The sequence below is a fragment of the Vipera ursinii genome, assembly GCF_947247035.1.
Source record: "Vipera ursinii genome assembly, chromosome: 1".
NCBI classification, from domain to species: Eukaryota; Metazoa; Chordata; class Lepidosauria; order Squamata; family Viperidae; genus Vipera; species Vipera ursinii.
Window position 1 is genome coordinate 286,283,776 of NC_139512.1, and position 21,283 is coordinate 286,305,058.

Consider the following 21,283-nt stretch of genomic DNA (forward strand, 5'->3'; position numbering starts at 1 on the left):
TCTCAGCACCTAGTCAACCTTTTAAGATCTCAGATCAACATACTTTTTCTACGCACATTTTTTGTTCGCTGAGCATGATTTCTATGCTGCTTAGCAAATTTTTTTTTAAAAAATCAGCCTCAGAATAGAGCCATGAATTGTTGGGAGAACAACCCTCCCAATCTGGAGGAGGGCTAAAGCAGGGAATTAGCCTGGACTTACTACATAAATCCAAGAGGGCACGATATGACCTCTCCCAAATGCTTTTGAGCCTTATCTAGTTTTTCCCAGGTGAAAGCTGCCAGTTTGGGGAGATTCCTCTGTTATAGACAGAGAACAATAAAGCAGCTAGTTTGAACTCCACATGTATGGATGGGTGTAGTTGTTCACACCTGAATGAACAAAGTTGGCCAACTTTATAGAAATCAGGCTTTGAAACAGGAATTTTATTCTGCAGTTCACAAGTTGTCCTCACTTGAACTTGATTTCAAATCTAAATCCATCTGGCTATTTTTCCTGATCTATTCACCATCCCCTCTATAATGATAAAAGCTTTAAACTTCATAATTCCAGAATGCAATATAATACTTTTTGTTTTCACCTCATGAACAAAACGTATGTAATATCTTCTGTTTCTGTACTAGATGTGGAAACAAATTCAGGAAAGCTTATATTTAATTTCTGTCATGTTAGTAAGCAATCAATAAGTTATTCTTTGAGGGAGATGGGTCAGAAACGTGAAAAATAAATGAAACAGTATCATAGATCTTTAAATATAAAAAAAAGACAACTAGCAGGTTCTATGTGAGATTTTTCAGAGTCCTAAATCCATTAATAGTTTATTAATTACAACAAAATGCTGAGCAAATATAAATAAATGAAAAAAAGAAATGTCATTGAAAAGAATCAGTTTCATGTACAGTATGTCCCATAAATACACTGCACATACCTCTGGCAGAATGAACTGTTCTACAGGTTTGTACCAAAGTCTGCTCACTTGCACTCCACAACTAGGTGGACTAAAACGAGCGCTGAAGAGTGCCTCCTATGGAAATAATAAGTAACCCATTTGTAAGCCAGGAAAACCATTCATGAAAAGTCACATCTTCTTGGCCAGTTCATGAAAAAAAAACATAACTGGATCTTAAAACAAAGCAAAACACTTTTATGTATGATGCAATTTTGATAAATTCAAGCCTCTAAGTATCCTACTCCTAACAGATACAAAAATGCTACTATGTTGTTGAAATGCTTTAAGAAGTTTCTTATGTTTTAGAGACTGTGGTAAAACTTTATTGTTATAGTCAATTTCTCTCACACTGAAATGAATTATTGTCAAAACAAAAATAATTTAGATATTTTGACCAACCTAACAATCATAAATATAACCTCTGGAGGTTTATACGTCTATATAATTGAAACTCAAATACTTTGGCCATCCAATGAGAAGGAAGGACTCACTGGAGAAGAGCCTAATGCTGGGAAAGATTGAGGGCAAGAGAAGAAGGGGACGACAGAGAATGAGGTGGCTGGATGGAGTCACTGAAGCAGTAGGCGTGAGCTTAAATGGACTCCAGCAGATGGTAGAGGACAGGAAGGCCTGGAGGAATGTTGTCCATAGGGTCACGATGGGTAGGACACGACTTCACAACTAACAACAACAAAATGTCTATATAAAGAGTGCATTAATGCAGGGGTCCCCAACCCGTTCCGGGGACCAGTACCGGGCCACGGCATGCCAGCAACCAGTCCACACAAACAAGCAAAGCCCCATCATGAGATACAGGCAGCACATAAAACCACGCACCCTCCAGTCCGTGGAAAAACCTCTCTCCACAGAACCTGTCCCTTGTGCCCAAAAGGTTGGGGACCTCTGCCTTAATGCACCTCTGAATTAAATTATATTTTTAATTACCAGTAGTACTTCAATGTTACACAACCTAAATATTAACTTTAAATGGTCAAACTTGTGGATGGTCTTGTCTAAAGCCTGTCATCTTGGAATTATCATAATCCATCTTTAATCTCTTTAAAACTAGCATATTCTAGCATATGCAGAAAAATCTGCTATTATTTGTCCTGGAGAATAAGCAGACAGCTCACACAGCTCAGAAGAAGACTATCACTTTTTACTGTATCCAAATTACAACATAAATGAGAACTCTCTAGAGGGTGCTATGCAATGCACTTCTCTGCAAACGGCCAGGCATTCGCCCCAAGACAGCAAACATGTTAATCTATGGAAATATGGCCACAGTGAATTAACATTTCATAGCCATAGAGAAAAATGTTATAAGTGATGAAACCAGTTCCCATGTCACACATATACCTTGGGTGTGTTACACAGTAAACATCATTTAGCATTCAAATACAATACTTTTCCTTGTATCAAATCAAAGTTTTATTGTATTTGAACGCTAAATAATGTTTACTGTGTAACACAGCCAAGGGATATGTGTGAAATATTTAAAATCTTAACACACAGTCAGCCAGATTTCTTTTTATTCATGAACATCTAAGCCTACCTATAATGCCCTCTCAAACTGCTAATTTTAACACTGGTATATTTTTGAAAGCGATTCTGAGATTAAATTCTATCAGAACCTTCCTTAAGCTTAAGGTTTCAACCTGTCCCCTCAAATAATGGCTTTAGAATGAATTAGCAGAATGCTGACTAAAAAGACTGATTCACAATGGACTTCTGAAAAGCCATTCAGCAGAATTCATCTGCTACAGAAATGGGTTGATGGAAGCAGAGCTGAGAAAACGGCAAAGAATTTCTGCCTTTAATAACTACTGCAAAGCAAGGGAGTTTATTTAGTATTCATATTGTGGCTGCAATGCTTTACATATCTACTTAGTGGTAAGCCCACTGAGCTTTGTTGGATTTACTTTCAAAGAGGCTACAAGACCACACTGCTGCTGTACTGTATTTAGATTTCATTTTACAATGTGCAAACCTTTGAGATGCAGTTTACAAAAATCCAGTAAACAAAGCCACCCTCAAAGAACACTAGGAAAATAACAACACTGTTCTACACTTAGTGCAGACGTAAAACAAGGTGACTGAAACCCATGCAGTCTCCAGTTTCCCTTTCCCATTGTTTTGGTTAGTAATTCTTGACAAACTGTGGCTCAAGAGCTGGAAACTTAATTTTATTGTTTGCTTTAAAGTTTAAATGTTTTTTTCCCCCAGGTCTGTGATCTTCCTTAAAGTGCCATGAGTTTCTTTATTGAAGTATAGAAAGAAGACTTTAAAAAATTAGGACATAACTACTGTCCCTATCATGTTGCCATATTCAGGACTTCTAAATGCTCACAGAATATATATAACACACATAACTGATTACTTGTCCTTCACTTACCCACTCCCCTCCCATTATTCTCACTTATTCTGTTTTACTAGCTACTTCTGATTGCCCCAATTAAAACAATGATTAAGAAACACAATAGTCAAACTGATTGCACATAACAGCACTGCCAGTCATTTTGCCTATTCATATCTGCCAATTCTCTCTCTAATAATCTCCTATTTAGTTCTGCCACCTAATGAGACTGTGGATCTGGTCCATTCTATTAAGAGAATTACAGGGACATGGCATACCTCTTGCTCTGCTTGGTACAGTTTTACTGTAATGTTTCTCTGGAATCCAACACCCTTCGCATCGTAGAACACCCCAAGACTGGTGATGACAATTGGATAAAGGACTTTGAAATGCACGCTGACCACTCGGTCTTCTGAGAGCACCGAAGTATCATCCTCTGGCAAAGTGAAGGCTTCAATTTCTTGATTCAAAACTAATGAAAAAAATTAAGAAAGCAGGCAAAACAAGCTCATCTAAAATAAGAAGAAAGCAGTCAAGACTCAGTAACTCTTTGAGATACTGTTGTTTTTACCACAAAAGGAAAGTTTCTCTATTACCATTCACTGCAGGGGCAGTGAATAAATGTATTTACACCGTAAATCCTCAACATATTCATTTGAAACTATATCCTATTTACTTCAAGCATTGTTAAAAATTAACGTGGATAAGTGGGATTGTAGCTTATTTTCTGGCTCACTACAATGCAGTTTGCTATCACAACTACTTGAAAATATCAAGAGCTCCTATTTAAATGCATTTTAACAATACTTTTGTGGTTAAGAAATTGTAGCAGCTGCAATATTTTGTATGACTGAATATAGGAATGTCATACAGTATATCCCTTTTTCTCTAGCCAAACCTTCAGTTCTTACCTGGATTAGAGATATTTAGAAGTTTGCATGAATAGGGATCTTCTCTATCTTCTACTGGCACATGACATCCATGGGTACCAATTATAAACTTTACAAGGACACTAAAACAAGATTAACAACATTTATTTTTTCTTCTATTAGCCCAATTCTGTACCTTTTTTTCAAACAATACACACACACATATCTATGTATGTATGGAAAATTCTCGTTATACAGGCTAATTCTGAGATTTCATTGAAACTATTCAAAGATAAGATAAGGTAACCTTTATTGTCTTTTTTCTACTGTGGGCACACTGGCACACATTAAAAATGAAATTCTGTTGCCTGTTCTCAAAAGTGTACACATACATAACACACATATAAACATGCTATATACAACATTTGTATACACCTACACCCTTACATATAAGTAACATATAAATGTTAATCACTGTCCATCTTGAATATATAACGGAAGGAGGAAGCTTCAGAGATCACAAGGTCAATACTGTATTAACAAAACTGTGACTGAATCTGGATGTTCTGCTTGGGATACCACAGAGCCTCCTCTCAGACGGTAACGAGGAAAACAAGCTGTGAAACTATTAAGAAAAATAAGATTGTTTTTTATAAGAACATATAGGAAAGACTATGTCAGAATTCTGTTTAATATAAGTTTTGGGCTCATTCAAATGATGCTAAGGATATCTTGAAATAATTCATTTAAACCAATGAGAATCTATAAATCTTGAGTGAAGGCAGTAAGAATGGGGAATTACCGATGGCTTAAAGTTGGGTGCTGCTTCAAATGCCTAAACCAAGTATTCCTTATAGCATTCCGTAGTCCATCATTGTGTCGTGCAGAGAGTATCCCAACAATAACATCATAATGTTTTGGTTTCCAATGAGGAAAGAAAGCCAGTAGACCTAAGAAGTAAAAATTAAAAAATACTTTAGCAGACAAATAAGCAAACAAGTATGCAGATCAATGTTATTTAAAAAAAGCCATTTTTCAATTATTTGTAAACATTTTAGCCAAACCCATATAAAACGAGAAGAAAGATTTTAGAAGAAAATATTTACTTAAATTTAGAAAAGGACCCTGGAAATATCCCGATAACTGAAAAATTAACACAAAGAATTGAATATGAATATATATAAAAGCAGAATATGAAGGTGTGTGTGTGATTCCCACATTACAAAATAATATATTCTCTTCCTTAAAAGATTAATATTTATTTACTGTACACACAGATCTAAGAATTAGATGGTAAAACAGATACAGCTTAGATGTAATGAAATGATTCTAAAAATGAGAAGCTAAGCTGTTAATACAAAACAACTGTTAATCAAGGAGCAGAATATGAGAGACATCCATGAACTATAAATATTTCAGGAAGATAGGAAACAAAGCTTTCCATTTATTACTGAATTATATTTCCCTGTACAGTAGCTTTATCTGGCAATGCCAATGGTGAGGAATGCTAGTTTCAGAAGCATCTGGTGAGCCACATGTTCCCACCTGCAGATACACACTATATTCAGATACACGTATCTATACCCATCACTAAATACAGTGATTTAGTTTTTACTATTATGGTTTCATAAGTCCAGTAAACAAGACAAGTAATTTACATTCCATCATGGATGACAGCATGTATTCATGGTTTATTTTTAATAAATTATTGTACAATGGATATATTCAGATTTATATTTAGCCCTGGCCAAAAAAATCAGTTTCATCCCATTCTGCTTAATTTAAGAATAAAAAGAATTAAGTGTCAAATCAACTAAATGCCAACTCTGTTTAGAAAAATGACTGCACACAATGTACAAGACATAATTTCAGAGTTTTAATTTTAGTGTGAACTCCAAAAAAAAAAATCAACAAATTGTGTGTTCCAGATCTAGTATGGATGTTTCCAGATCTTGATGATCTTCCAACTATCTCAGTCCTTTAATATAGTACATTTACAAAGATTATCATTGCTGTCCTCTTTTTAATTAAGAAAAATATTGGTGGAAAACACAATTGGATTCCTTTTAACTAATATTTTATCATTGAAACAAAAAGAAATTATATGCTGATAGCTGAAAACCAATATACAATATGAGTAAGAAGATATGTAGTCTAAACTAGTGTCATACACATTTAAGTGTTTTCCTTGGGAGCAGCTATGTTAACGGAAATTGCCCGTACTTTATAATTTTTCTTTGTTCATCAGTGAGAATTCCATCATCCACAGCAAGACTGATCAATTACTTTTTCATCATAATATATTTCCATGGGTATATTACATAAAAAGAGAAAACAGAATTCAACAAGAATATAAAATGTATAGAAATAGCATTTATTTAGGCTTAATTACCTAAGACAAAGAATTACGTTTTCTATAAATCAGTTGTTTAAATCTACAATGTGTGAAGAAACAGGAATATCTCCATGTTGCACTCAAAACCATGTGGGGACCAGACGAGCCTTTCTGAACAGAACATTTCACGGGCAAAATGAAAACAGCTAAAAAGATCACCCATTCTCTTATAGTCACTCATTTAACTTTTGTCAACAAAGGTATTTAAAGAAGAAATCCCAAAGATATAATAAGTACACATGGGAAAATAATTCCTCCAGATACACTGCCCCCTAATTATTTGGGCTTTAATAGCAATAGTCATGTTTTGAAACGCAGTCACAAAGAGAATGGAACATAGTGTAGCTTATGAAGGGAAAAACCTGGCAGATGAATTTCTCACTAAATGGACATCTAACTTTCTGGACTGAACTTTGGTCTCTGTCCAGTCCATTACTCAGCTGGACACTGATTCAGGACATTCACTGTCTCCATTTGAATGAGGTGAAATTATAAAAAAATAACTGAACCTCAGCTGTATGTTGATGACCTCTTAGTCTACATCCTCAGAGAATCTCTGCAGCAGTTACATGTAGAAGTAATAAAACATGTGAGATAAGAGTGATTAGAAAACACTTTAATATTACTGCTCTGCTATATGGTAATCCTTCAGGATTATTAAATCATACTAGACACCTAAACAGAAGGAGAATCACCGAAAAAAATTATATCTGTGACTCAGATGCCCATTTCAAAAATAAGACTGTGATTGATGACAGGAAAGCTACTGAGAGATTCGGGGAGCTAAAAGAATTCTGTCTCTTTATTGATAAATGCCATCCCTCGGGAAATCATGGCTGTTTCTGTCTCAAAACTGCACTGAAATCTGGGTTGAAATGGATCCTGAGAATCAACGTCATCCAAAACTGCCTGGAGTTGAATGTCAATTAAATGAGCATCTTGCTTATGCACCTGCTGTTGGAAGAAAGGAGAGAGATATTGTTGCTGTAGCTATGAGAACATTAAATGGAAAATCCCTAAATCCCTGAGAAACTCATTACCAAAAAGAGGGCTGTTTTCTAGAGTTGGGGAGGAAATCAGAGATTAGCATGATTCTGTGCGTGGTCAAAAGATAGGTGCAGAATCCAGTAACTAACCAAAATCCACAGATGGTAATATATAGCTATTTTTATGTAAGAATTTGTCTTGGCTTCTTTTTTTAGAAATTAATCTAAATAATGAACTGCAACTGGATTCACATATCACACACAGCTATAGTTTATTCACTATGATTTAAAACACTGATCAGATGAGCCCACACCACTACTAAGCCATAAACCATGGCTAGTTCATATAACTTCCTAAATCAAAATTGAACAAAATATATTATTGGCACATAACACAAGTCCTATACCTGTGTTTTAGCACTGAACACAAGGGATCTTTTTTTGATAAACAATATGTTTTATTACATCATCATCTGGGGTATTTGAAAAATGTCTGAGAAGACTTTAATCAGATGTGGAAAATAATAGCTCATGATGCCAATCACAGAAGCTCTGTCTGTAAACCTTAGTTCCTTAGATTATCTATTTTTCTAGAGGCACTTTTTTAAAAGAGAGAGAGAGAGGGAATATACAAGTCTTCCAAAACAGATTCATAGATCAATAAGCATCTCTGCACTTCTAACGGAAGAAAATAATTACACCAGATTGTGTAATGTAATACAGTTATGTTTACTGCAACTATAAGTTTAAATCTTATACAAAACACTTTTAAGTGTTACATGGCTATAGAGCACACAAGATGCAGTACATGGTTATATGGACACAGAGCAAGAAATCATGAGACATTGCACAAACGAATATGGTCCTAGTTCTACTTCCAGGGTAATGGTAGAAGGCAGAAAGCTAATAAAAATATAGACCTCCATGAACACGTTGAAGTTTTCTGTTACAGCTTATTAAATAGAAACATGAGGGAATTGAAATCAAATTCCCCAAACCACTTATGAAGCAGATATAATGAATAATTAAGATCTAGCTACCTTTTCAAACTAAAATATTGCTTGACTACAACTCAAGATCTTAAAAAGAAAAACTGCTTCGACAAAATAACAGGAAGATGATATAAACAGATTGTATTTACCCAATAGGAAAATAAAGTTTTCTCCCATATAATAACTATGAATTGGGGGAGGGGCATATAATCTTAGTGTCAACTCTACAACGAACCTGGCTGCGGCCATTTTCTTCGTTCTACGTTGCCACAAGATTGGGAGGGGGATGGAGGATTTCTACTAGTCTAAACATTTTTACTGTCCCCTGGGAACAGTAAAAGGTCATTTCTGTCAGTTAGACAGGGGCGGGAGTATTTATTTAGAAAGCCTGCCAAACGTTTCTATTGGGGAACATGGCTAATTGCATAGTACTGGGGTGGGAAGTTTAACTTTGTAATATTGTTGCTCTCTGAAGGAATCTTCAGACTTGGTTTTGCTTTTGACCAAGCCAATATTATGTAACCAATAAACATGTTCTTTGAGGAAATCTCAAGCCTCTGAGTTCTGATTTATTTGGTCTTGTCTATCAGAACCTTGACACAGCTGATAAAAATAGAACTTCTATTTTCTATTTTTTTCCTTCCTTCCTTTTACAAAGTGATCTTTGTTGTTGTTGTTATTATTATTATTAGGCTATTTTTCTCAAAGAAGACAGTACTTTGAGAAATTTATGGGTGCAAAAGAGAGTGGTTGATATAAATTTATAAGGATCACTTAATTTTTAAAATGCGGCTTTTTATTTTACAGGTAATTAAAGAATTCTTTCAGCAATGTGGGTTTTTTTTGTTCTGGCCTTGCCCTTTTTTTCTGGTGTGAGGCTTCTGGCTCAGTGGGTTAGGACACTGAGCTTGTCGATCAGATGGTCGGCAGTTTGGCGGGTCGAATCCCAAGTGCCGCGTAGCAGAGTGAGCGCCTGTTACTCGTCCCAGCTTCTGCCAACCTAGCAGTTCGAAAGCACGTAAAAATGTAAGTAGAAAAATAGGGACCACTATGGTGGGAAGGTAACAGCGTTCCGTGCGCCTTTGGCGTCTAGTCATGCCGGTCACATGACCACGGAGACGTCCTCGGACAAGCGCTGGCTCTTCGGCTTTGAAACGGAGATGAGCACCAGCCCCTAGAGTCGGAAACAACTAGCACGCATGTGCAGGGGAACCTTTACCTTTAAAGAATTCTTTCAGCAATGTGGGGTTGTTTTTTTGTTCTGGCCTTGCCCTTTTTTCTGGTGTGAGGCTTCTGGCTAATACACAAGAGATAGGCACACTTCAAAATGATTTGAAAGGAGAGTTAGGGCACTGCAAACACAGCCACAGCCATATATTTTTGTCAGGCTTGAATGACATTCTAACAGTTGAAGTTGTTGAGAAACACTGCTTTATAGGAACTATGCTTTTAGGACTTAAAATTATCTTAAAGACAAGGTCATTCATATATCACTGAAAAAAATGCAAAAAAAATTCAGGCAAAAAGAATGTCCTTCTCAAAACTTGACTAATTATAACTGCTAGGATTGACAGAAGTCACCCACCACACTTAATTTCTTCTTCTATGAATGAAAATAAGAGTCTTAGTGTGACATTTACTAGGTCTCCTTTACCCCCAGTTTCCAGACAACCACAAGTTTCTTCAAATTGCATATGTTTGTGTGTGTGTGTGTGTATGTATGTATAAACAATTTTGAAATGAAACATTAGAACCTACTTCATCAAATGCATGAAATGTTAATCAGAGAAGCAGACATGCTTATATATGGTGATGGTGAATGAAATTACCGGAGTGGTGATAGATGCATAGTTACAAAAGACAGACGGACAGATAGGTAAAATCATTTTCAAATTCTGAAGCCTCCTTAGGGAAAAAAAATCATTGTAGTTGTTTACTGATGTATAAAACATCAATGCATTAGTAGCATGATAAATTCTTCTATTGCTATTTCGTTTTCCTACAATGAATATATCTCAAAAAATTGCAGCATATTGACAACCCAATGTGGATCAAAGCCTGACCTCTTGGGAACACCAGACCTATAGGTTATCCTGGGAAGTGGAAATAACATCCCAGAAAGCAATAAGCATTCCCTTCCCAACAGCTGTCAAAAAACCCTGCATGAACTACCCATGAAATCACCAGAAGCTAAGTTCTGACTTGAAGGAAAGTCTATATGGAAAGCAATCTAATTTCTTCTTTTTTTTCTATTTCTCAACTTCTGCTCCATATTTTCCAAAAGCAAAAAAAATTATTCATATCTACCGGCAACTGTATCTAATTTGCAGTAGATTAGCAAGGATTTTTGACCTTAACTGTTTGAAGAATTGCAGTTATGCAAACATATGCCTCCAGCTGGTGGAACTAGTAAAAAAAAAATAACAATCCAATATACTATCAAGCCCACTCTGTTCTTCAGCATCTGCCATTTCCCTCTTACTTTTATCAAGCCTCTCTCTCCAATTGTTTGGGAATGGGGGGGGGAGACTGTATATCATAATCCTGCACCTTTTCTCCTACCTGGCGAAAGGGGATCCCCCTGGATCCAAACCCTCTGCCCTCCAGTGCTTAAGCTCTTTCCTCCACGAAAGGCACCCGCATGCTCTCTTATTTCTCCAAGCAGCCTTATTTGCTCCAGAAGGGCTGTTGGCCATCGCCTTCCTCTCTGCCGAGATGAGGGTTACTCCACCTCTCCTCGGTTTGCCCTCCAGAGCCCGGGGAGGGGTGGGTGGGAAATTCTGCCCCACCGTTTGGCTGCAAGGAGGAAGAAAGAGCGCTGCCCGCCTCCTCTACCTCACGCCTGGCTCTCCGAGACCGTAAAGCCGGCCGGCGGCATAAGCGGCTCCGTCGCTTGGGCGCGCGAAGGAGGCCCTCTCCCGCAAGACGCCTCTTGCCCCGTCGCCTCCTCTGCGGGAGGGCGGCAAACGTGCAGGCTGGGTGGCTCGGCGCCTCCCCCGCCTCCTACCTGCCGGGTGTTGTTTCCCGGGGCCGCCGGCCGGGCAGCTGAGGAGGAGAAGCCAGAGGTGCAGCACGACCCCGACCGCACACGGGCAGAGAAGAACCAACCAATTTCGCATTGGCCGCCGGCCGCTGCACAGCCGGTCGCGGCCTCTCTCGGAGCGGGGACGGTAAAGGTCTCCCTCGCTCCGGGCGGCAGCACAGACCCAGAGACCCTCGCCGGCCCCTCCCGCGGCCGGCCCCAAGCCAGAGTCCCGCCCCTGACCGAGAAAGCGTGTGCGCAGAGCCGGGCCTCTAGGACTACGATCCCCACAATGCCTCGCCGCGGAGCGGAAGCGGCTTTGACCTTGGCGCCATCCGACGGCGCCCCCCTCTCTCTCTCTCTCTCTCTGGTCTGGAGGATGCCTCTCCGGCACCTCGCGCGAAAGGAAGGCTGGAGGTGAGCGAAGGAAATCGCCCTTCTAGGCGATCTTAACTCCCGGTGACTCGGTGGAAGGGAGGGAAGGAAGAGGAGGTAGGGAAAGGCCCGCGGGGAGTTTGTATATAACTGCAGGTTGTTTTTGTAACTCTTTATTTTTCCCCTTAAAAAAATAGAGAGAGAGAATGAGTGTTTCTGAAGTCAAAATAGGCACCCAGTAGGAAAACTTTTATTTAAGTACAGGGGTCTTCAAACTTGGCCCTTTTATGACTTGTGGACTTCAACTCCCAGAATTCCTCAGCCAGCTTTGCTGGCTGAGGAATTCTGGGAGTTGAAGTCCACAAGTCATAAAAGGGCCAAGTTTGAAGACCCCTGATTTAAGACATCTGGCGTTTTCTTCAGAGCCTTTCCATTTTTACACTACCACCGCCCCCGCTTCACTTGCTGGAATATGTGGAGCAAATCTTTTCAAAACAAAATTTTCCGAATGAGTAGTTGCCGCCTCCGCCGTCACCACTTTGCTAAACGAGGCAGGATTGAACGGGGATGCCCTGTCCTTTGGGAAGTGGGAAGTTTGTAAGGAGAACGGTCGTTTTCGTTGAAACAGGAAGAAATCAAGAACTTATTCTCGAGCCCCAGTAATCATCCATGACGATGCCCTGCTTACCATTTTAAAGGAAATATCCTCAGGGTATCACTTTCATCTCATAAGCAGCCCACTAAAAAGGAAACCTGAATGTGCCTGTAGGAAAGTTGTTCCAGTGCTAAAAATAGCATCTTCCTTCTTCTGATAGGAGCCAAGTGATAAGGACAATCTATTGTCATTGATGATGTGGGTGATGACAAAATCAGGGATGGGATCTCCCCGGATCTTATTTGGTCACTTGAGGCTTCTCCCTCCAGTTCATGGCATGGCCCTCCATGGCCATTTTGGCTTGGATTGTTGGGAAGACTGGACATCCAGCTTCTGCAAGAGCTTTAGGTAATGCCTGACCAACACTTTGCAAAGGGTTGGCCAGAAATTACAGATTCCTTATGTACATAGATGTTGCATTTCTTTGGAATAACACTAGACCTCTTTTTTTAAAAAAAAAAAAAGTGTTTAGAAGTTGATTGATAAAGTGCTAGACCTGACTTTTGGAAAAACAAGGTCAATTTAAGCTAGGAAAAGTCAAGTACTGCTCATTGTGATGCTGTTACGTTTGGCCCAAGTTCTAAGTTTTCTTCTGCTCCAGTGAACAAGGAATATTTTTATTACTTTTGTGGGAAGCAGTGGCATCATGCTGTGTAATACATGAGCTACTTCTGAGTACTACCAACCGTGGCATTTCACTGCCAACACTGCTATTGAAGTGGGACGGAGAGTGCCCACAATGCTCCTTGCAACCCTCAGGTTGTGACATACCAACTTGATATATAGAAAAGCTGGGATGTAGTTAATGAAAAGTCTGCATTCCCTTTTAGCCCTAAAGGAAGACACAAAGTGAAACGGGAGAGAAATCACCTGCGTTCCTCTCAAACCTTCTATCACAAGTGACCTGTCACTAAAACTATTTCTGGACATGAGTCTATTTTTCTTCTGGAAGACTGCTAAATTGCTGTCATAAATAGCTGATATGTTTGTAGAATAGGGGAGAGACAATAGGAGACCCAAGGACCCAACAGGGCTCTTTTTAAAGACAGGTTTAGTAGTCTTCCAAGGGAACATTAACCCCATGTCTGGAAATAGCTTTTAGGTCACCGATGCAAAGAACTTCCTTGTGCACAATTCGGCACCTTGAAAAAGAAAGTAATGCAGATGGGCTGATAAGTAATCTTTACAGGGGAGGAAGAATTGAAATTCTGTTATTTGCCAAATACTTATGAGGAGGTATATGAGGATTTTTGTGCTGGAAAAGTGTGGCTTCTGAAAGCTATATAAAATATAGCCACTGATGGTATTATGTCATAAGAGGGTTTTTTTCCCCGCTGATTGGAATCTGGAAGCACATTAAAGAATAGAGTGTCTAAAGTCCTTAAGTTTGTCTTAAGTTGGTTCAAGAAATGGAAAAAAATGCACCACAGAAAATCAATGGAGTTATCACTAAATTTTTGAAAAATAGCAATGAGCTATTAGCTGGAAGTTGCCAACCCCTGTTTAGAACTTATTAAAAATTTTTGCATGTAAGTGGCATTTCTTTTATTGTGATGGATTTGCATTTTATTCTTTTGGAATAATTTCTGAAAGATTCCATGTATTATGATGTGATGAAGAAATATAAATCAATCAAAATAAACATTTGAATTAGGGCTGGTACCAGTTGTTTTTATAGCCTGATATTGTTGCTGTGAGGAGATCAACCCTGACTGCTCTTTAGAAGGCCAGATCCTGAAGCTAAAACTCAAATACTTTGGCCACCTAATGAGAAGGAAGGACTCACTGGAGAAGAGCCTAATGCTGGGAAAGATTGAAGGCAAGAGAAGAAGGGGACGACAGAGAATGAGATGGCTGGATGGAATCACTGAAGCAGTAGGCGTGAGCTTAAATGGACTCCAGAAGATGGTAGAGGACAGGAAGGCCTGGAGGAACGTTGTCCATGGGGTCGCGATGGGTCAGACACGACTTCGCAGCTAAGAACAAATTGTTGCTGTGTCTCTACCTTCACTACACTACCAGATGTTATTTCCAAAGTCTGCAGAAAATAAACCCCTTTTTATTGATATGAAAAGCATGGGGATTTATTTATATGAGGAATTCCTCTACAATTTATTAATGCAGAACAAAACATAATATTTATGGTCAGCTGTATCTTAACTATCCAAGGGGACCTCAGTCAATAATATTCCCTACTACATTCATCCACTTCCACATTTAATACATCTGTTGTCCTCGTGGGCATATGAATTTTCTTCAGCTGATGTGTATAAAGAGCAAATTATTATAATAAAAATAACATTTTGCAAGGAGTTAAATATATAAATGATTATACACTTAGTTGCTTATTACTGAATTCTGAGGTCCTAATGGAATTACCTAACCGATTTTTGGATCATATACATAATTATTATTTCTTTATCCAGCAGATGGCAGCAATAGCTTACAAATAATCCGAGAAAGATTTTGATAGCTGTAGAATCCTTTTCGGATAATATTCCTCTACCAATAAATCACCAAACAAGAAGTAAATACATATTAGTATGCAGCAGAAATTTTATCTTGCATTTTATGTAGCTACTGAGGCTAGACAATTGTATCATCAACTTCTTCCAACTGTATACTTCAGCCAAAATAAATTAGCTTTTAAAATGCTGATTCAATGTAAAACTAAAGTAATGAAACCGGAAATATGATTTGCAAACTGATCAATGCTTAGTTCATATGGCATCGGTATAATCAAGGATTTAGATGAATTTAGGATTGTTAGTTTAGTTTTTAATAATTTGATTAGTTTTGTAATTATGTCTACCATACTCAATGTCCTGTCCCAAATTCTTGCTTTTTATCTGCAGATCAACTGTTATATTTTAATACTGGAAACTATTTAAAGCCCAGCCCAGCTTCTCCAGATAGTACATGGCCTTCTCTATCAGAAATCAGACAGAAAAAGTAGATAGCAAAGAAATCTTAAAGGCTATTTGCTAAGCTTTTTGAGAATCAAATTTCAAGTCTGCAGAATTTCTGATGCCAATTTAGATACTCTCGTGAGGACTGGATTAAGAACACAGTTAAACTAGATTTAGAGGCGAAAATCAGTTGCAGAGAGCCATGGGTGTTAACAAACTGCTTAAAAGTACTACATGCCAGTTTTCTGTTTTCTGCCCCATTACAAGGATCAGAACAAAACTGGTTGATTGACTGCAGGTACTTAAATGAACAAATCTTTAGTATTAGATTGTTCTAAATAAGGTTTTCTATTATCAGTTGATTTGACCTTTTGGCTCAAGGTTTTGAACAAACAATACCAATGCAATTCCAATTATTTGGAGTTTAGCTCCATTTCAAACTGTTTTCCATTCTGGTATTGACAAAAGAAAACATGTGGAAGTATAGCCATTTAATTGGCCACATTTTGACAATTCATCACAGTATCCTTCTCTAGAAGCTGCTAGAAATGGTGATTAGGATCACTATTTTATAACTAATTTAAACTGGATTTGGCATTTTTGTCCGTCTATTCAAGGACTTGAGAAAGTCTAGTAAGTCTATTCAAGGACTTGAGAAAGGAGGTGTTGCCATTTATTAATACTAGAAATATAATAACATTAGAAAGACAGTTTGGCACCAGGCTAGAAAGCGGGAGACCATGGGTTCTAGTCCTGCCTTAGCCATGAAAGATGGTGACCTTGATGGTATTTCCAGTTCTGAATTTAAACTTTAAAATATTTTTCATTCTTCTGCTGTATTCACTATTAACCTTCTTCTTGATTTTAGTATGCTTGATGCTGTCAGAGTGAAGGAAGCCCAGGTATTTGTAATGATCTTCAACATCCAGATGCTTGGTATTATTTCCATAAAACATCTTGATTCCTTCAATTTTCACTGTCTTTCTCCTGTTGATGGTAAGGGTAGCATATTTGTCCAGTTTAAACTCCTTTGAAGTATCTTGGCTGTATATGTTGAGCAGTAATTCTGTTTCAGGTAGTGTTTTTCCATACAGCTTCAGATTATCTATATAAAGGAAGTAGATAGCCTGGCAGATGTTTTTGATATTTGATAACCATGGCCTGACCTGTTCAGTATTGTTGACAGAGAAATCAGTGCAATGACAAACAGTAGTGGCGATAGTGAGTCTCCTTGAAATATTCCTCTCTTGATATTAACATATCCCAGTCTGTCACCATGGACTAGCACCTGTCTTGTCCATTGTGCCATTGATGTTACACATTTTTTCTGATGTTTCTATTGATTCCTTTTATTTCTATGTACTTAATTATCCAGTTGTGTGGCAGGGAGTCAAATACCTTCCTGTAATCAATCCAAGCTACATTCAAGTTGCTCTTCTCTTACAGTTTTCCAAAATCATCTTGTCAATTAGGAGCTGATCTTATGGCTTTGTGCTGTCTCCTTTTGGATAGAAAGATCTTGTTTTCAACTAGATGCTGTTGTAGGTACAATGCCAATTAGTAATTTGAAAATTCTTGGTAAGCAGGTTGTCATCATCATCATCATCATCATCGTGTGTTTTCTTATTTATCTTCTAAAATTATGTCATAACTGAGTCAATATATCGGAATGCACTTTTAATTATATTGTTTCTTATTTACATTGGGTAGGAAAGAGAATAAACGTTGTGCTTACATTTTTGAAGGATAAACCCTCTGCTTATATTTTCAATGTTCACTATGCCGGTTAGACTGCTATCATTTGGAAAAGCAGAAGTAAATATGTTGCCATGGGAACCGATGCAGCCTTGTTAAAATTAAAATCAGTTATGATGTTCGAAGGGTTCCCTAGTTCCTGAGTATCGTATGAAGAAAGCAACTGATAATTTTTTTTTGCTTTCCAAAACCATATTTAAATATCACAATTTTTGCTTAAATACAAGTATAGATTGAATACATAGTGGATGTAAAGAGATAGCTCTTCCAAATACATACAGTTCTAGAAACTAGAGCTACTAGTAAAATAAGATTTTACTGTGGTGCAGAAAGAAGTAGTGTGGTTTTATCGTTATACTAGCCAGACTTTTTTTGTCATTCTTACTGTAACAATTGCTATTATGATTTGTTGCATAGTCAGCCAGATGTTTAGACTGGATTTGGCATTTTTAATCCAACTATCGAGTCCTTCCCAAAGACCTGGGATAAGCAGATGTTGTTGTTTCTTGTTGTTAATGGTATCAACCCAGGATATAAGCTGTTCCAAGTAAATCTGCTTTTTACAATTGACTGATGGTGAATTTGTCAATGCTGGAGATGTTCAAGTGGTGCTCCGGTTGTTTGGGGATTGCACCCAAGGGACCTGTTACTCTTGGTACTATTTTTGCTTTCTTTTGCTACATTCTACTTCTCTTTGGAGGTCTTCATATTTTGTGAGTTTCTCCATTTCTTTCTCTTCTATTCTGCTGTCTCCAGGTTCTGCCATGTCTACTCTCCAGTGTCTTTTGTCTTTCTTATCATCAGTTGTTAAGTCTGGAGTGTTATGTGGCAAGTACTTGTCTGTCTGAATTCTAAGAGCACTTCAGCATCATCATTTTCTATTACTTTGTCAATTCCGTGGTCCCACCAGTTCTTGCTTGCAGGAAAATGGTATTTCTTGCAGATCTTCCAATGCACCACTGTTGCTACATTGTCATGCCATTCTTTGCGGTCAGTCAATGCAATCCTCTTGCAGAATGAGTCTTCTTAAAGATTTCTCTCTTGATATTAACCTCTACCAGTTTATCACCATCGAGCAGCAGTTGTGTCTTCCATTATGCCATTGATCTTTGCACAAACCTTCTGATGTTTCTACTGACTCCTGTTAGTTCTAGGCACTTGATTATCCAGTCTTGGCTGGAAATTAATGGCGTTGTCTGTGATCAGTCTGTGCAGTCTTCTTAATATGCCTTCAAAGCAGTGTTGACTCCTGGAGACTATCTGGACAAGTCTTTTCAGTTTTCTTGGCAATATTTCAGAAGTTTCCGCAAGGGCTAGCCAGACCAATGGGAAGCCTAGTAACATGTTTACCCTACGCACAGTCACCCATGCGCTTGTGACCTCCCGGCTAGACTACTGCAATGCTCTCTACATGGGGCTGCCCCTGAGGACCACTCGGAGGCTTCAGCTGGTGCAGAATGCAGCCACGCGAGTTGTGATGGGAGTCTCCCGATACTCCCATGTAACACCTCTTCTCCGCGAGCGGCATTGGCTTCCAGTTGCCCTCCGGGTGAGATTCAAGGTGCTGGTGATGACCTATAAAGCCCTAAATGGCATGGGCCCGGATTATCTGAGGGAGCACCTGCTGCCAGCATCAATTTCCCATCGTCCTGTGCGCTCCCACAGGGAGGGCCTCCTCAGGGTACCGCCGGTCAAGGATTGCCGACGGGCGATCCCCAGGGGGAGGGCGTTCTCTGTGGGTGCACCTGTCCTATGGAATCAACTGCCAACGGAACTCCGGACTGCCCCCGACCTTCGTTCATTTTGCCGGAACCTAAAAACCTGGCTCTTTGAGCTATCTGGTCTGGACTGAGGGGTTTAATGTTTTTAAATTGTGATTTTAATTTTTTGCGGCTAGACTTAATTTAATTTAATTGTAATTTTATATTGTATTGTTTTTAAATTTTGCCTTGTAAACCGCCCTGAGTCCTTTGGGAATAGGGCGGTATATAAACCGAATAAATAAATAAATAAAAAATAAAAAAATAAATGGCTTTCCATTGGTCTGGCTAGCCATTGTAAGAACAAAATACGAGATTAAGTAATCCTCTAAGTTTGTTTATTTGTAAGCATCACAATTAAAATAAGGTATATTATATGATGTAACATTTAAAATATAAAACACAAGATTAAAATATGCACAAATTAAACAGATCTTGCCCAGATCTTGGTCTCTAGGTCACTTTGTATTATGGTTTGTGCATACACATCTGGTCCCACAAATTTGGAACAGCTTTCAGTTTGCATCACTGATGTTTAGTTGTTTCCCTGCAACTTAAATCTCAATCCAGTTTCTCCCCCACCCCCAAAGGAGCCATCAGTTAACCCCACTATTTTGGGCAATTTTTGACTTGCCTCTGACCTTCTTTCTTCTACTGAAAATTGTTGAGGTGGTTGACTACAGCTGCAGATGACAATAAAAGTAACAGATTACCTGGATTCCTCTCAGTCATGTTTCAGGCCTGGCGATAGGACCAAAACAGCACTGATTCTACTTCTGGATGACCTCTGGCAAGAGCAGGATGAAGGTAATGCATACATCCTGGTTGTCCCTGATCTCTCTATGTCTTTCAATGCCATTGAACATGCTGTTGTTCTGGATCAGTCCTGGGGGCTTTTAATTGGGGCAGAACTTTGCTTTGGTTATCTTCCTCCTTCTGGGGTCAGTTCTAATTGATGTTAATGAGAGGGAGAAAATTGAGCCCACATTCCCTTTTCCGTGGAGCTCTTCAGGATCCAGTATTCTTCCCACTCCTGTTTAACATATGCATAAAGCCATTGAATAAGGGCATGTCAGAAGAGGTATAGTCCTATCTTGGGTTGTGGATTTTATGTTTCTATGTGTGGGCTCCAACTCAACCAAGCAGGACTGAAAAATGATTCTGGATTTTAGGGTATCCAGAATCCTGGACTTTAGATTTTCTGTCTATAGTTCTAGGCAGAGTTGTGTTTCCTCACACAGAACCAATGTAGAATGTGGGAGTTCTCCTAGACTCATGGGGTTAGCGGTAACTGGGGCCAAGTGGGCTTCTCCACAATTTCATGTCATGCACTAATTGACCCTTTGCTGGATCAGGAAAAACTGTGCATGGTCACTCGTGTTTCATTCATCTCCCAAATGGATTAGAATGCAACGTAGTCTAAATGGTGCTGTCCTTTGTTCAAAGGAAAGTTACAATTGGCAGCATGAGCAATTATGGGCATCCTTTAGTATGTACGTACTACACACAAATAGTCTTTGACCTACAACTGTAATTGAGCCTGGAATTACAGTCATAAGTCATGCCGGTTGTTAAGCGGGTCATCACTTGACTGCACTCAATTTTATGACCTTGTTTTGCAGCACTCATTAAGCAAACACAGCAGTGGTAAAGCAAACACCATGGTCGTTAAATGAATCCATCGTCTGCAATGGATGTTTTTTTTTTCTGGAAACGAAGTAAACACCAATTTCTTGCAAAAAAAGACACAAATCACAGTCACGTGACTATGAAGTGCTGCAAATGGCCGTAAATGCAGACCAGTTGCCAAGAGCAACAATTGCAGTCACGTGACTCTGGTGGGGGACAGCCATCAGAACTTCAAATTTGGATCCTATTTACCTTATCTGAGCTCTGTTGTAATTTTGAACATTTGCAAAGCAACGGGTTATAAATCAAGCATTATCTGTATCTGGCTTTTAAGCTGCACTAGTTCCCAACAAGTTTTTAGGTGCAATTCAGGATGCTGGTTAGTGCCTATAAAGCTCTTCATGGCATAGAATCAAGATATTTCAATGACCACTTTTCTCCAATTGTCTCTAACTGGCCCATCAGGTCTGGCAGAAAAAGCATGCTCTGGATCTTGTTGATCAGAAAACATGTCTTCTCTGTAACAATGTCAGCCCTTTGGAGCACTGTTCCTCCTGAGATTAGATTAATCCTAAACTTGCTGCACTTCTGGAGATGACTTTTTTTTTAGGCATAGGATTTCAGAAATGGT

At 38.6% G+C, this 21,283-nt stretch overlaps 1 protein-coding gene across 2 annotated transcripts in view; it reads right to left on the bottom strand.

Annotated features, from left to right (window-relative positions):
* Window positions 1–11,854, bottom strand: part of B3GALNT2 (beta-1,3-N-acetylgalactosaminyltransferase 2) — a 35,382-nt gene extending 23,528 nt beyond the window's left edge. The window contains exons 1-5 of one of the 2 annotated variants that reach the window (XR_014492398.1): window positions 11,555–11,854; window positions 4,977–5,124; window positions 4,217–4,317; window positions 3,584–3,777; window positions 929–1,024 (exon numbers count right to left, since the gene is read on the bottom strand). Coding sequence is in view for 1 of the 2 variants with exons in the window: in XM_083361651.1 (XP_083217777.1) it covers window positions 929–1,024; window positions 3,584–3,777; window positions 4,217–4,317; window positions 4,977–5,124; window positions 11,555–11,666 (651 nt within the window). In the remaining variant the exon portion in view is untranslated. The remainder of the gene's footprint in view (window positions 1–928; window positions 1,025–3,583; window positions 3,778–4,216; window positions 4,318–4,976; window positions 5,125–11,554) is intronic. The other variant, XM_083361651.1, reaches the window with a different exon arrangement.
* Window positions 11,855–21,283: the final 9,429 nt, after the last annotated feature.